The sequence below is a fragment of the Myxine glutinosa genome, chromosome 10 (genome assembly GCF_964187855.1).
Source record: "Myxine glutinosa chromosome 10, kmMyxGlut1.1, whole genome shotgun sequence".
Lineage (NCBI taxonomy): Eukaryota > Metazoa > Chordata > Myxini > Myxiniformes > Myxinidae > Myxine > Myxine glutinosa.
Genome location: NC_136270.1, coordinates 19,820,980 through 19,835,255, shown reverse-complemented (window position 1 = coordinate 19,835,255; position 14,276 = coordinate 19,820,980). Strand labels below are relative to the sequence as shown.

General features: G+C 44.6%; 1 protein-coding gene across 2 annotated transcripts in view; it reads left to right on the top strand.

Moving 5' to 3' along the window:
* Nucleotides 1-7,634, top strand: part of LOC137434383 (uncharacterized) — a 175,722-nt gene extending 168,088 nt beyond the window's left edge. For both annotated transcript variants that reach the window (XM_068127326.2, XM_068127325.2), the window contains exons 41-42: nucleotides 4,490-4,605; nucleotides 6,675-7,634. In XM_068127326.2, coding sequence (XP_067983427.2) covers nucleotides 4,490-4,605; nucleotides 6,675-6,888 — 330 coding nt within the window. In that variant the 3' untranslated portion in view covers nucleotides 6,889-7,634. The remainder of the gene's footprint in view (nucleotides 1-4,489; nucleotides 4,606-6,674) is intronic.
* Nucleotides 7,635-14,276: the final 6,642 nt, after the last annotated feature.

Sequence of the window (14,276 nt, the reverse complement as noted above, 5' to 3'; positions counted from 1 at the left end):
GTTATATGTTTTATGTGTCGGTTTGTCTTTCTGTGTGATTAATGTTCGCTCTTTCACGAGCCTCGATACTGTATACAAAAAAAAAAAAAAAAAAAAAAAAAAAAAAAAAAAAAAAAAAAAACTGAGCGACCCTCAGATTGATATTAAACTGAGCGACCCTCAGATTGACGTTAAACTGGGCGACCCTCAGATTGACGTTCAACTGGGCGACCCTCAGATTGACGTTAAACTGGGCGACCATCAGATTGATATTAAACTGAGCGACCCTCAGATTGACGTTAAACTGGGCGATCCTCAGATTGACGTTAAAATGGGCGACCCTCAGATTGATATTAAACTGAGCGACCCTCAGATTGACGCCAAACTGGGCGACCCTCAGATTGACGTTCAACTGGGCGACCCTCAGATTGATATTAAACTGAGCGACCCTCAGATTGACGCCAAACTGGGCGACCCTCAGATTGATATTAAACTGAGCGACCCTCAGATTGATATTAAACTGAGCGACCCTCAGATTGATATTAAACTGAGCGACCCTCAGATTGACGTTCAACTGGGCGACCCTCAGATTGACGCCAAACTGGGCGACCCTCAGATTGATATTAAACTGAGCGACCCTCAGATTGATATTAAACTGAGCGACCCTCAGATTGATATTAAACTGAGCGACCCTCAGATTGATATTAAACTGAGCGACCCTCAGATTGATATTAAACTGAGCGACCCTCAGATTGATATTAAACTGAGCGACCCTCAGATTGACATTAAACTGAGCGACCCTCAGATTGACGTTAAACTGGGCGACCCTCAGATTGACGTTCAACTGGGCGACCCTCAGATTGACGTTAAACTGGGCGACCCTCAGATTGATATTAAACTGAGCGACCCTCAGATTGACGTTAAACTGGGCGATCCTCAGATTGACGTTAAACTGGGCGACCCTCCGATTGACGTTAAACTGGGCGACCCTCAGATTGACGTTAAACTGGGCGATCCTCAGATTGACGTTAAACTGGGCGACCCTCCGATTGACGTTAAACTGGGCGACCCTCAGATTGATATTAAACTGAGCGACCCTCAGATTGACGTTAAACTGAGCGATCCTCAGATTGACGTTAAACTGGGCGACCCTCCGATTGACGTTAAACTGGGCGATCCTCAGATTGACGTTAAACTGGGCGATCCTCAGATTGACGTTAAACTGGGCGACCCTCAGATTGACGTTAAACAGGGCGATCCTCAGATTGATATTAAACTGAGCGACCCTCAGATTGACACCAAACTGGGCGACCCTCAGATTGACGTTCAACTGGGCGACCCTCAGATTGATATTAAACTGGGTGACCCACAGATTGACGTTCAACTGGGTGACCCTCAGATTGATATTAAACTGAGCGACCCTCAGATTGATATTAAACTGAGCGACCCTCAGATTGATATTAAACTGAGCGACCCTCAGATTGATATTAAACTGAGCGACCCTCAGATTGATATTAAACTGAGCGACCCTCAGATTGATATTAAACTGAGCGACCCTCAGATTGATATTAAACTGAGCGACCCTCAGATTGATATTAAACTGAGCGACCCTCAGATTGATATTAAACTGGGCGACCCTCAGATTGACGTTCAACTGAGTGACCCTCAGATTGACGTTCAACTGGGCGACCCTCAGATTGATATTAAACTGAGCGACCCTCAGATTGACGTTCAACTGGGCGACCGTCAGATTAACGTTAAACTGGGAGACCATCAGATTGACGTCAAACTGGGCGACCATCAGATTTACGTTAAACTGAGTGACCCTCAGATTGACGTCAAACTGGGCGACCATCAGATTGACGTTCAACTGAGTGACCCTCAGATTGACGTCAAACTGGGCGACCATCAGATTGACGTTCAACTGAGTGACCCTCAGATTGACGTTCAACTGGGCGACCCTCAGATTGATATTAAACTGAGCGACCCTCAGATTGACGTTCAACTGGGCGACCATCAGATTAACGTTAAACTGGGAGACCATCAGATTGACGTCAAACTGGGAGACCCTCAGATTGACGTTAAACTGGGCGACCGTCAGATTAACGTTAAACTGGGAGACCATCAGATTGACGTCAAACTGGGCGACCATCAGATTTACGTTAAACTGGGAGACCCTCAGATTGACGTTAAACTGGGAGACCATCAGATTTACGTTAAACTGGGAAACCCTCAGATTGACGTTAAACTGGGCAACCGTCAGATTGACGTCAAACTGGGCGACCGTCAGATTGACGTCAAACTGGGCGACCCTCAGATTGACGTCAAACTGGGCGACCCTCAGATTGACGTTCAACTGGGCGACCCTCAGATTTATGTTAAACTGGGAGACCCTCAGATTTACGTTAAACTGGGAAACCCTCAGATTGACGTTAAACTGGGCAACCCTCAGATTGACGTTAAACTGGGCGACCGTCAGATTTATGTTAAACTGGGAGACCCTCAGATTTACGTTAAACTGGGAAACCCTCAGATTGACGTTAAACTGGGCAACCCTCAGATTGACGTTAAACTGGGCGACCGTCAGATTAACGTTAAACTGGGCGACCCTCAGATTGACGTTCAACTGGGCGACCGTCAGATTAACGTTAAACTGGGAGACCATCAGATTGACGTCAAACTGGGCGACCATCAGATTTACGTTAAACTGGGAGACCCTCAGATTTACGTTAAACTGGGAAACCCTCAGATTGACGTTAAACTGGGCAACCCTCAGATTGACGTTAAACTGGGCGACCGTCAGATTAACGTTAAACTGGGAGACCCTCAGATTGACGTTAAACGCTATGCTAAGTGTATACCAAATAGGCGGAGCCCATGCAAATGTTTAGCCAGCAGAGCCTTTTAAAAATTAAATTGTACAATATATAAATTACCACAGATACTTTTTCATAATTCCTCACAGCCAGACACACACACAACACACACACACACAACACATAATGCAGCTTCCACTCACACATCTCGCACATCTCACACACACACATAGAAATACTGACGAGACAAACACAACCACTGAGCTTGGGGGAAGTGCTGTCACTTCCTGGTATACTCTGGGTACCAGCGACGTCACAACACCAATCGTTCTTCTTTTCTCACCGCATTCAATGGGGCATTTCCTCAGGAGGAATTTACTCCTCATAGATGCCGACTTATGGGGATTGACCGTGCTCTTAACCTCTTAAACCCGAACGCCTAGCAAGGAAGCAGCACGTGCCATATTTTAAGTCTTTGGTATGACTCGGCCAGGGTTTGAACTTCTGACCTCCCAGACTCGGAGTGGACGCCCCAACCATTAACACCACCAAGTCTGGTTAATCTCTATCCATTGCACCTTGATGTGAAAATATAACTTTGCAAATAAGAAAAACTTCAAATTTATGCTACATCATCAGGAAAGCGAAGGTAACATCTTCGATGTATATTTATGGCAGAAAATAAAATACTGTAAGGAGATTTGCTACTTTATTGGAGTCCATTTGGCAGTCTATCGGCCCAGTCTGGGCCCACATGTTCCAGGTGATCCTCACATGCGGACTCGACTTTGGTCGTCTTATGATTGCGCGGACTGGAGGCAAAAGGTCAAAACTGGCTGAACGTAACAGGGAAAACTTTGGTGCGAAACACTCATCTTATTAACGCACTACTCATGCCGTCATGAACAGTGCTTTCTTTACATTTCCCATTGGATATCCCAGAAACCTGCAACTGCTCCATTAGTGGGACGTGAGTCGAATCGTGGGAAGTTGGGATGCGCTGATCATGCGAGCATGCTGGATATTGAGTAAGGAACAGGATAAGCTGTCCATTAACATGGATTTGTGATGACCAGTCTTCGTTAGTTTCTAATAAAACTAACCTCGTCTTCATTTAGTGTTTCAAGTTGGGAGAAATATTTACATTAAACAGAATACACATCCTCTGAGGATCTTGTCATGATCTTATCCAAGGACTTCAGGGCCATCATGCTTTCTGCCAATATCCGCCCTCTACCCCCAATGCTTCTAGGTACCTATCTAATTCCAGTTTTGAATCTACCTGCCGCCACTACCTTTCCAGGGAAACCATTCCATGCATTAAATACTCCTCGAGTGCAAGACCCTTGCCTTAAATGACGTCATAACTCTGCTATTTTTCACTCTCAAGCGATGAGCCCTGGACCTTATTACTATCTATTCTGCAAAAAACTTTTCCGCACTTATTTTGCCTGCACCCTTCATTATCTTCTTCAGCCGCTCTTGTCTTGTTAGCCTTTGAATCAATGTGGTCGCTCCACGCTGAATCCTCTCTATGACAGGTTTGCGCTTCCTCAGATGTGGCAACCAAACCTGAACATAATATTCCAGATGAAGTCTCACAATATCCTTCCCCCCCCCCCCCCCCCCCCCCCACCCACCCACCCACACACACACACACACACTGATGTTCTCCCATGCTTATATCCACCTAGGGTGAGGTTCTCTTCGACAGCTGGAAAGAACTCTTCACAGGATCATCTGCTCCTTTCAAGCCCAATGCGCCGATCTTGTCTTTTGATGGCAAGGACGTTTTGACTGATCCAGGCTGGTAAGACCTATGCTGCATCAATGATTTTTCGTTTGACATTTTAGTATTTAGTAAATAATGTAACACTCAAAGTCATCTCGAGGCACCTGCAATAAGAGTTCACCATTTGTGTCGATCTCTTGAGGTGGCAAGGAAGTTTGTTTTTTGCTGTGGGCTTATTTCCTGACATATTGGAATTTTATCATAGAGCAACTGCTGTTCAGATGTTGCACAAGCAGGAGGAGCTGCATCTCGAAGAGTAAAATCAGTGGCTCTGCCGTTTATATTAAGGTTGTGAATTGACATCAAGGGGGATCTCTCTCCAACTAACGGGAAAACTTTATGCAGCTTGCTTTCGAAGTGCCATGTTGTATGGCATATATTTATCTATCTATATATATGTATGTATATATATATATATATATATATATATATATATATATATATATATATATATATATATATATATATACATATATATATATATATATATATACATATATATATATATATATATATATATATATATATATATATATATATATATATAAAACACAGTTTGTGTGTGTGTGTGTGTGTGTGTGTGTGTGTGTGTGTGTGTGTAATGTTACCGATAGACTCCTAAACGGAGAGGCTTACGTGCTTGATATTTGACATAGACATGGCCATTGAGCGTGGGACGAACATGGCCGATTTTACCTCAGTTTTACCTCGTCAAAAATATTTGACGATCCATATTTTTTATTCATATTTACCTCAGCGCATTTCAGTGCACGGAATCAACGGAATCAGAGCAGGTGGGCGCTGATTCGCTCAGAGCGATCACGTGATGACGCTATGAACGATATGACGCTATGAACGATATGACGCTATGAAAAAAAAAATCGCTATGACGCTATGAAACGCTATGAACGCTATGACGCTATGACCGCTATGACGCTATGACGCTATGAAAAAAAAATCGCTGTGATGCTATGAAACGCTATGACGCTATGAACGATATGACGCTATGAACGCTATGACGCTATGACGCTATGAAAAAAAAATCGCTATGACGCTATGAAACACTATGACGCTATGAAAAAAAAAATCGCTGCTTTGCCAAGGGGCTCGCTCCCCCCCCCCCCATTCCCCTCCCCTCCCCCTCCCCTCCCCCGCCCGGCAATGCCGGGTACTTCTGCTAGTATATATATATATATATATATATATATATATATATATATATATATATATATAATCAACGACATAACAGCGTGACGAGCACTGTCCCGATCTCGCCTGTGGACCGAAGTCCTAGACCAAACCGTCATCTCCGTCCAAGAGGCGCCAGCCCGGCCACTCTGTCGACAGACGGACAGAAGTGACGCTTTGGTCTCGGACTTCGGTTCACAGGAGATCGGGACAGTGCTCGTCACGCTGTTATGTCGTTGATTATTATCTCCGACGATCGCACCGCACCCCCTGGTTTTGGTTTGCACTGGTGGGAACTATGGTCTGGGTGGCAGACAGGCTGTTGGTTCCTTGCGGGTTATGCAGTTTTTACCGTGTGAGACATAATCCGTGGCTGGTGCTCACCATTAAAGCCAGGAGGTGCCTTGATTCACTTTATATATATATATATATACGAGTATATATATATATACTGATATATATATATTATATAATATATATATATATATATACACAGTGTATATATATATATATATCTGTCTATATATGTCTATCTATATCTATACATATTTATCTATATCTATATATATATATATATATATATATATATATATATATCCATCTATCTATCTATCTATATCCATCCTTCTATCTATCTATATCCATCCATCTATCTATCTATCTATCTATATATACCTCCTGTGTGCCCTTGTACAAATTGAAGGATAAGAAACCAAATGTAGAATTACGAGACATGCTAGGTACTTTGTAAAACCTTTATAATACCTTCGATACAATGTCCCAAGTGGTTTGACTAGGTAGGCCAACAGACTAGGCTGTACAAAAGACAAATAATGATTCAATATCAACACTAACCCTCACTGTTTCATTTCCGATGTTTCTCTTGTTCCTCTACCCAGGCCCGACAAGATGGTGTGGCATGGTTCAGATAATCGAGGACGGCGCATTGCGAGCCAGTATTGTGAGGCTTGGCGAGTCGGGGAGCATGCCGTGATGGGCCAGGCCAGCGACCTCAGACAGGGCTACCTGCTTGGACAGACACCTCGCGGTTGCTCGTCATCCAGCATCGTGCTCTGTATTGAGAACAGTGGCTCCAGAAACGGACTGGGCTGATGAGTCGGGCTATGTCAAGGAGTCCAGGAGCCTTGGGCCAATAGGCTGGCTTGCACTGGTTGCATATAAAGATGCTTGGGCAGTTACAGGTATCCCCAGGTACATGATTTGTGTATAGTTTTATTTTGCTGTTTGTTTAACCATTCTTTCGGTATGGATGCGGCTACGGCATTGGCCAACGCATGCTTGGCGTAGCTATGTTCAGAGAATATTGTCAGACGTGGCAGACATTGCTCAAAAATACCTTCTCGGTTATCAAGAACTCTACTGCAAATTGTTTATGAGTGCAGTTATTTTATTAGTGCGGTTTTATTTCGTGCGGTTTACATTTTCACAAAACATGGAAGTTTTGTTGCCACGGTGTAATTAATGCCCGATTGGCCTATAAATGGCATTTTCAATTTTTTAAATAATTGGCCTGTCTGACCCCAAGCCATGTAGATCGGACAATTATTGGTCCGTTTGCTCTCAGAACTGGGGAGAGGGGCGGTTGGGGACTGTTCACGTTTGTGCTTCTTTGTTGTGTTGCTTTTATACCCAAGAATGTTGATGCTCTATTCTTCCAGGCAGCTGGCCTACCAGTACTAAATGATTCAAACAAGCCTTCAATAGGAACACAAAAATGGCTCCGATCTAGTCATGCAGTGGCAAATGTGTCGGTCTCGTCTTGATACGAATGAGGGTAGTTCGTGGGAAAGTTGTGCCGAGTTATGATGCAAATTACAGAAACCCAGGTACTGGTGGAATATTGTTTTTTTTACTGCTTTGCTTATATGCAAATGTCCTCAAAAAGATATACAAGACACGCAAGGTGTTCTGGGTATACAGGAGGTATCCATTTAGCTCGTTCATGCCTCTGATATATTCACCTCGGTCCGTAAACTTGTTCCAACAATTTATTTAGATTCCATGAATGAACCGCATTCCCACAGCTACCATTGAATGACCTCACACCCGCATCATTCTGTAATTTACATATACTGTACTTTTTGTTAAGGAGGGGGGTTTAGGGGGGGTGGGGGGGGGGAGGATGTTGGTTTGGGATGGTGTGGGTAAATTTTTTTAAATGTTTCAAAAAATGGTTTATTGAATTCCACATGTCACGACAGTATGCCAAATTACATGTGAATTGTGTCATAAAAGAAAAACCAAAAGATTAGTCAAAAAATAATAATACACCATAATAAAAAGATTGCAATAAAAATGCAATTACAGTTCAATTATATATTTATTTTGGAAATAAATAATAAAAACACCAATATTATCCCTCAAACAATACAAGGATATCCAAAATGAAAAGGCATTGTACAGGGAGGGCCTTGCCATTAGTGGGGTTCTTTCCCCTTTGTGGATTCGCTTTATCGTGATAAATTTGGAGGGCCTTGCTGTTCGCGGGTTTCCCTTTTGCGGATTCGCTATATCGTGATAAATTTGGGGGGCCTTGCCGTGCGTATTCGCTATATCGTGATAAATTTGGGGGGGGGGGGGGGAGGTCTTTCCGTTCGCGGGTTTCCCTTTTGCGAATTCGCTATATCGTGATAAATCTGGAGGGCCTTGCCATTCGCAGGTTTCCCTTTTGTGAATTCGCTATATCGTGATAAATCTGGAGGGCCTTGCCGTTCATGGGTTTCCCCTTGGCGGATTCGCTCTATCGTGATAAATTTGGAGGGCCTTGCCGTTTGTGGGTTTCCCCTTTGCGGATTCGCTATATCATGATAAATTTGGAGGGCCTTGCTGTTTGTGGGTTTCCCCTTTGCGGATTCGCGAAATCGTGATAAATTTGGAGGGGGATTCGCTCTATCATGATAAATTTGGAGGGCCTTGCCGTTTGTGGGTTTCCCCTTTGCGGATTCGCTATATCATGATAAATTTGGAGGGCCTTGCCGTTTGTGGGTTTCCCCTTTGTGAATTCGCTATATCGTGATAAATTTGGAGGGCCTTGCCTTCCATGAGTTTCCCCTTTGCAGATTCGCCATATCGTGATAAATTTGGAGGCCCTTGCCGTTTGTGGGTTTCCCCTTTGCGGATTCGCTATATCGTGATAAATTTGGAGGGCCTTGCCTTCCATGAGTTTCCCCTTTGCAGATTCGCTATATCGTGATAAATTTGGAGGGCCTTGCCGTTTGTGGGTTTCCCCTTTGCGGATTCGCTATATCGTGATAAATTTGGAGGTCCTTGCCTTCCATGAGTTTCCCCTTTGCGGATTCGCTATATCGTGATAAATTTGGAGGGCCTTGCCATTCGTAGGTTTCCCCTTCGTGCCTTCGCTCCATCAAATTCAAATGTATTGAGGCAAGGTTTGTGGATTGTGGTCAATGTGCTCGATTAATCATGGGTTGTCGAATTATCTTCCACATTTATTCACCTAATTTATTAACATGGACCGTGAACACAATAACCCATCAAACCTCCAACATCATCTCCATCAACTCGTCTCGTCGCCATCAGCAACATCGCCATCACGTTATTGGGTCAAGTTTATCGTCATTATTATTAAAAGTAAGTTTCATGATCTTAACAACTCAAGAAAATAAACTTTTTAATGTTCTTAATCTAGGAGAATATAATACTTTATTTTATGTTTTTAATAACTCTTATTCATGAAAATTACTATAGGAGAACAAAGGGCAATCCTGTAACAGTTTAAACACACACGAACACCGAGTTACTTCGGGTAGACACAGTTATGACGACACTGAATCTATTTTTTTCCCGAAATTGCGAACTGGGTAGGGAAAAGCATTTATTCTTCAAATTATTTGTTTCAGACGAAACTCTGGGACTTTCACTGTCCACCTAAGGGTTCTTGCGGAGTTATTGGCAAGGAAATATTTTATGTTTTTGGAGTTCGCTTTTCTTCCAGGAACACTATCCACAGTGACTTTCTACAGTCTTCTAAACTTCGGAGTGAGCACCGAGACAAACCTCTCCGTACGTGTGTACGTATTTGGATCCCAAGACTATACGAAGAGCACATTTTAAAGCTCTTTCAATATGGGGACTTTTAAATGTTTTGTGGGTGCTCCAGCCCAGACAGGTGCCGCATATTCAGTTAGAAATCCAAAGTTACTCGTAAGGATAGTGAGCAAGTCTCAGGGTGGTAAACCATATAAAATTCAAAGAGACGTAACACGTAGCATTACATCTCTTGGAATTGGAATGCTTTTCGAGATTTTCCACATGCTCTTCCCACTTCAAGCCATTTTTGAATGTAGACACCTGAAACGTTTGCCGTACATACTCATCAGGCTTGTGGTTCCCGATCCGAGCAACTGGCCAATTTGGGAGATCCCGCATGAATGAGATGCTGTTTTCATTTGATGTGATTGCTTTTGGTCCATTTATCAAGATTATTCACTGTGGGTTGTATATTTTAAAGCTGGTTTGATTCATGATATTCAAGCAATGTTAGCTCATCGACATACTTGCATTGTTATGGTCAATGTATGCATTTCATCGATTGGTAAAGTGTCATTAATCATTGCGAGAAAAATCTAAGGTTCCAAGCGTGTTCCTTGAGCAACTCTTGTATTGAAAAATATGCCTAGTCGTCGCGAAGTTCATGATTGCATGGGTAGAATCCATAAAGAAGCATCCATGGGTAGAATCTTTCGTATGGAGCACATGGCTGCGGGTGGCATCATTTGCGGAGGACACAGCTATGTTGCTGATGCAGCGCTCTCTTTGATGGCCACCAACTAATGCTGGCAGGCGTGGGACGCCCAATTTATCGTCCACCCAAGGGACGGCACACTCAATGATGTCTCTCCCTACCTGCAAAATATTAGGGTGAGAGTTTAGAGCTGGGCTGAGATTAGAACCCAAGTTAGACAGCTTGGAGGCGAGTGTGCCTACCTCCAGGTTACCTTGCCAGCTCGATCCAACTGACTCAGCTATCATGCCACCCACCGGCCGAAAACACTCGGCTCTCCATATAGGTTGAGATCTTCACTCCAAGCACAGACCTGGCTCGGGATTCATTCTGTTTCGTTTCCATAATCCAATGGGATCAGGCCCATTCAGGTTGACCAGACGTAGATCTCTCAATAGTACGCAACTGTGCTCCGTGACATGAGAAGTTATATGGTTCAGTAGACGGTTGCTCATTGTGGCTTTTGGTCAATTTTCCCTTTGTGCACTGACATTTCCCATACCTTACACATCATCTCCGTTTGATCACATTTCGGCGCAACTCGAGGAATTTCTGCACGGCACTCGCCGGATGGACAAGCGGCACATCACCGCAGTGCCAATCAGGAGATGATACACCCACAGCCATTAACATTCTATTAACACGATTATTGGTTTCAGTTGAATTGGTGATTTTATGATGTCATAATATTTGCATGCAGTTCATCGACATTTTGTGGAAGGGGTTTGGTCATATTATCTTAACTCTTGTAAACACTTCTGCCTTGTAACACTGCAATCCTACCTGCTGTAGAACACACCTAAGCTGTAGTTCACTATAGTAATCATTATTCCAATGTCTCTTGTTTTTGGTAATACTGCTCATTGTCAGGGAGAGGTTTAAATAACAGGACCCTTGATCTTGGTTGTCACACACAAAAAAAAGAAGGTCTTCGGCCATTTTGTTTTTTCTTCTTTCATTCTGTCCAAATAGCCACTCCAATCTTCACAAACACACACTGGCCCTGTGAACTCAACTATTTACACCTTCTGGTGATGTCTCTCCTCAATTGTGTGGGTCAATTTTTGTGAAAGTGTTTCGATTGGCTGCTTTCAAGAGGTGTAGATATACATATGCTCAGAATGGAAAGACAGATTACAATTTCCTTCATATATATATACATGCACCACGAACACCACCCAACGTGACACCTCGACGACCACCAGGAGTATAGCTAATGAGGACCGAACTGGACTACCGCACCAAACTAGACCTCCGCGGACTGGCCCACTCGTGTCATAAAGAGCACACGGACCAATGAACGGTAACCCTGAACTGGGCACCGTGCAGCCAGATCACGCTGAGGCACAAATGTAATTTAATATAACCTGTGGCGAAAACAAACTTCGAAGGACAACTAAACATTTCTGCACCTGTCTGTGTGACCTACCTAACACCACCGAGAACAATATGGTTCTTTTCAATAAAGTATTTATGAAATCAATAACCCCTCTGTGTGTGTATGTGCCATTACTTTTACCTTTTAATAAATAATCAAGGTGTTAAAAAGGCTTCGGTGTGGGGATTACTTGGTTTTATATTTGTCACCTGGATGACATTGTGGGGGTGGTTGGGCTAGGCAAGGTTCCATCGGGGTCGCTCCTCGCAAACAGGTGCACAAGTCATCACCTTCTTCTTCTCTATGCCTTAATCCCAATAGTCAGGGATCGGCCACTCGGATCCACCTTCTTCATTCCCCTCTGACCCCGCTTCTTCCTCTCTCAAGCGCACGCTCTTCATCCTCTTTATCTTTTCCCTCTAATTGGCTGCCAACAACCCTCTTATGGTGAAACTGCCGAAATCTAGGCTCTCTGCTCACCTTTACTCCTTCATTCCTCTTTTCTCCCACCACTGGACCAAACTCCCTCACTCTCTTCAATCCCACTCCTCCTCCAGGTGTTTAAAACAGATGTTCACCACCATCTCTTATCTTCCCCCATCCAAAACCTTGATCTTTTCTACCCCCGCTAATTCACCCCAAATCCACCTTTTCTCAAATTCCCTGTTTTCTTTCCAGAAACTCCTAGTAGTGTCCATTTGTTTTATCCTGTTCCCCCCTACCCCAGCGCTCTCCCTTCCACAGATTTCCTGATGTCCCTGTTATCTACTGTTGATGTGCTTCCCTCTCTCCCCCCCCCTCCCCCCCACCACTCTTGGTTCCCGCTCCCTTTATTGTATGTTTTATGCGTTTTCTGTTTATGTCCTTGTGTTTCAGGTGTTGCTCTTACGCGAGCCTCGACTTTGTATATAAATAAATAAAGAACAACTTGCCGGCGTTGAGGCAGCTCCATGGGAATAGCAGAGAGATGGTGACTTTAACAAGCACATGATCAGATGAACCAATTGGAGCAGACGAAGAGGAGGAGACATTTGTGGGAAAAGTTCGACATCAAGTCCAGAAGGGAGGAATTGCCATTGGGAGAAATCTGGGTCGGAAAGTTCACGGATTGAGTTAGTCACGTAAGTCCTTTGCTAAAGTGTCATGGCTGCTGAGAGAGGTAGGCCTACCAACATCCAGTCAAGTTGCATGGTGCCAACTGAAATCGTCACATATGAGGAATCGAGAGTTGTGATGAGTGGTTAAAAGTTGGCGGAGAAAGTATGTAGATGGAGTCGTCGCTGTTTGAAGGACGGTACAACACAGACAAACAAGAGGTGGGAGCGGAGGGGAAGTCATAGTCAAATACACTTCTGGGGGTTTGGAAGGTGTAAGAGTAGTTCATGCAGAGTGAGAAATGGAGTGAACTATGATTCAGGCCCATCAAATTTGAGACAATACACCGATGAGTCAGGGACGTCCTGTGGGAGGAAGAATTCTGTTAAACAGATGATGTCCGGGCTGTTGGCGGCAGCTTTGATTGAGAGATCTGTTAGGTTGGTGCGCAGGCCCTGAATGTTTGAGGTCAACATGGTGAAGGAAAGGGAAGGAGCTGGTGGGAGGGTGAGGGATAGAGTTGGGAGGCTCAGAGGGTGAGGGATGGGGCGGGGTGGAGATGGGAGGGTCAGGAGATGGGAGGGTGTGGGATAGGGTTGGGAGGCTCAGAGGATGAGGGATGGGGCTTGAGTGGTAGGGGTGGGGAGGAGATGGGAGCGTGGGGGATAGAGTTGGGAGGCTCAGAGGGTGAGGGATGGGGCGGGGAGGAGATGGGAGGGTGTGGGATAGGGTTGGGAGGCTCAGAGGGTGAGGGATGGGGCGGGGAGGAGATGGGAGGGTGTGGGATAGGGTTGGGAGGCTCAGAGGATGAGGGATGGGGCTTGAGGGGTAGGGGGGGGGGAGGAGATGGGAGGGTGCGGGATAGAGTTGGGAGGCTCAGAGGATGAGGGATGGGGCTTGAGTGGTAGGGGTGGGGAGGAGATGGGAGCGTGGGGGATAGAGTTGGGAGGCTCAGAGGGTGAGGGATGGGGCGGGGAGGAGATGGGAGGGTGGGGAGGAGATGGGAGGGTGTGGGATAGGGTTGGGAGGCTCAGAGGATGAGGGATGGGGCTTGAGTGGTAGGGGTGGGGAGGAGATGGGAGGGTGGGGGACAAGGGAGAAGAATGGGACTGATCCATCCATTTTGAGTGATCACCCTATACATTTGCCATCCTTTTTGTGAGTGGCATGATTGTCCTATTAATTGATGCTTGCTCCGAATGATCTGATTATTCTTGATTGTCACACTCATTCTGACTGTAACTGACAACACCACCGTCACAA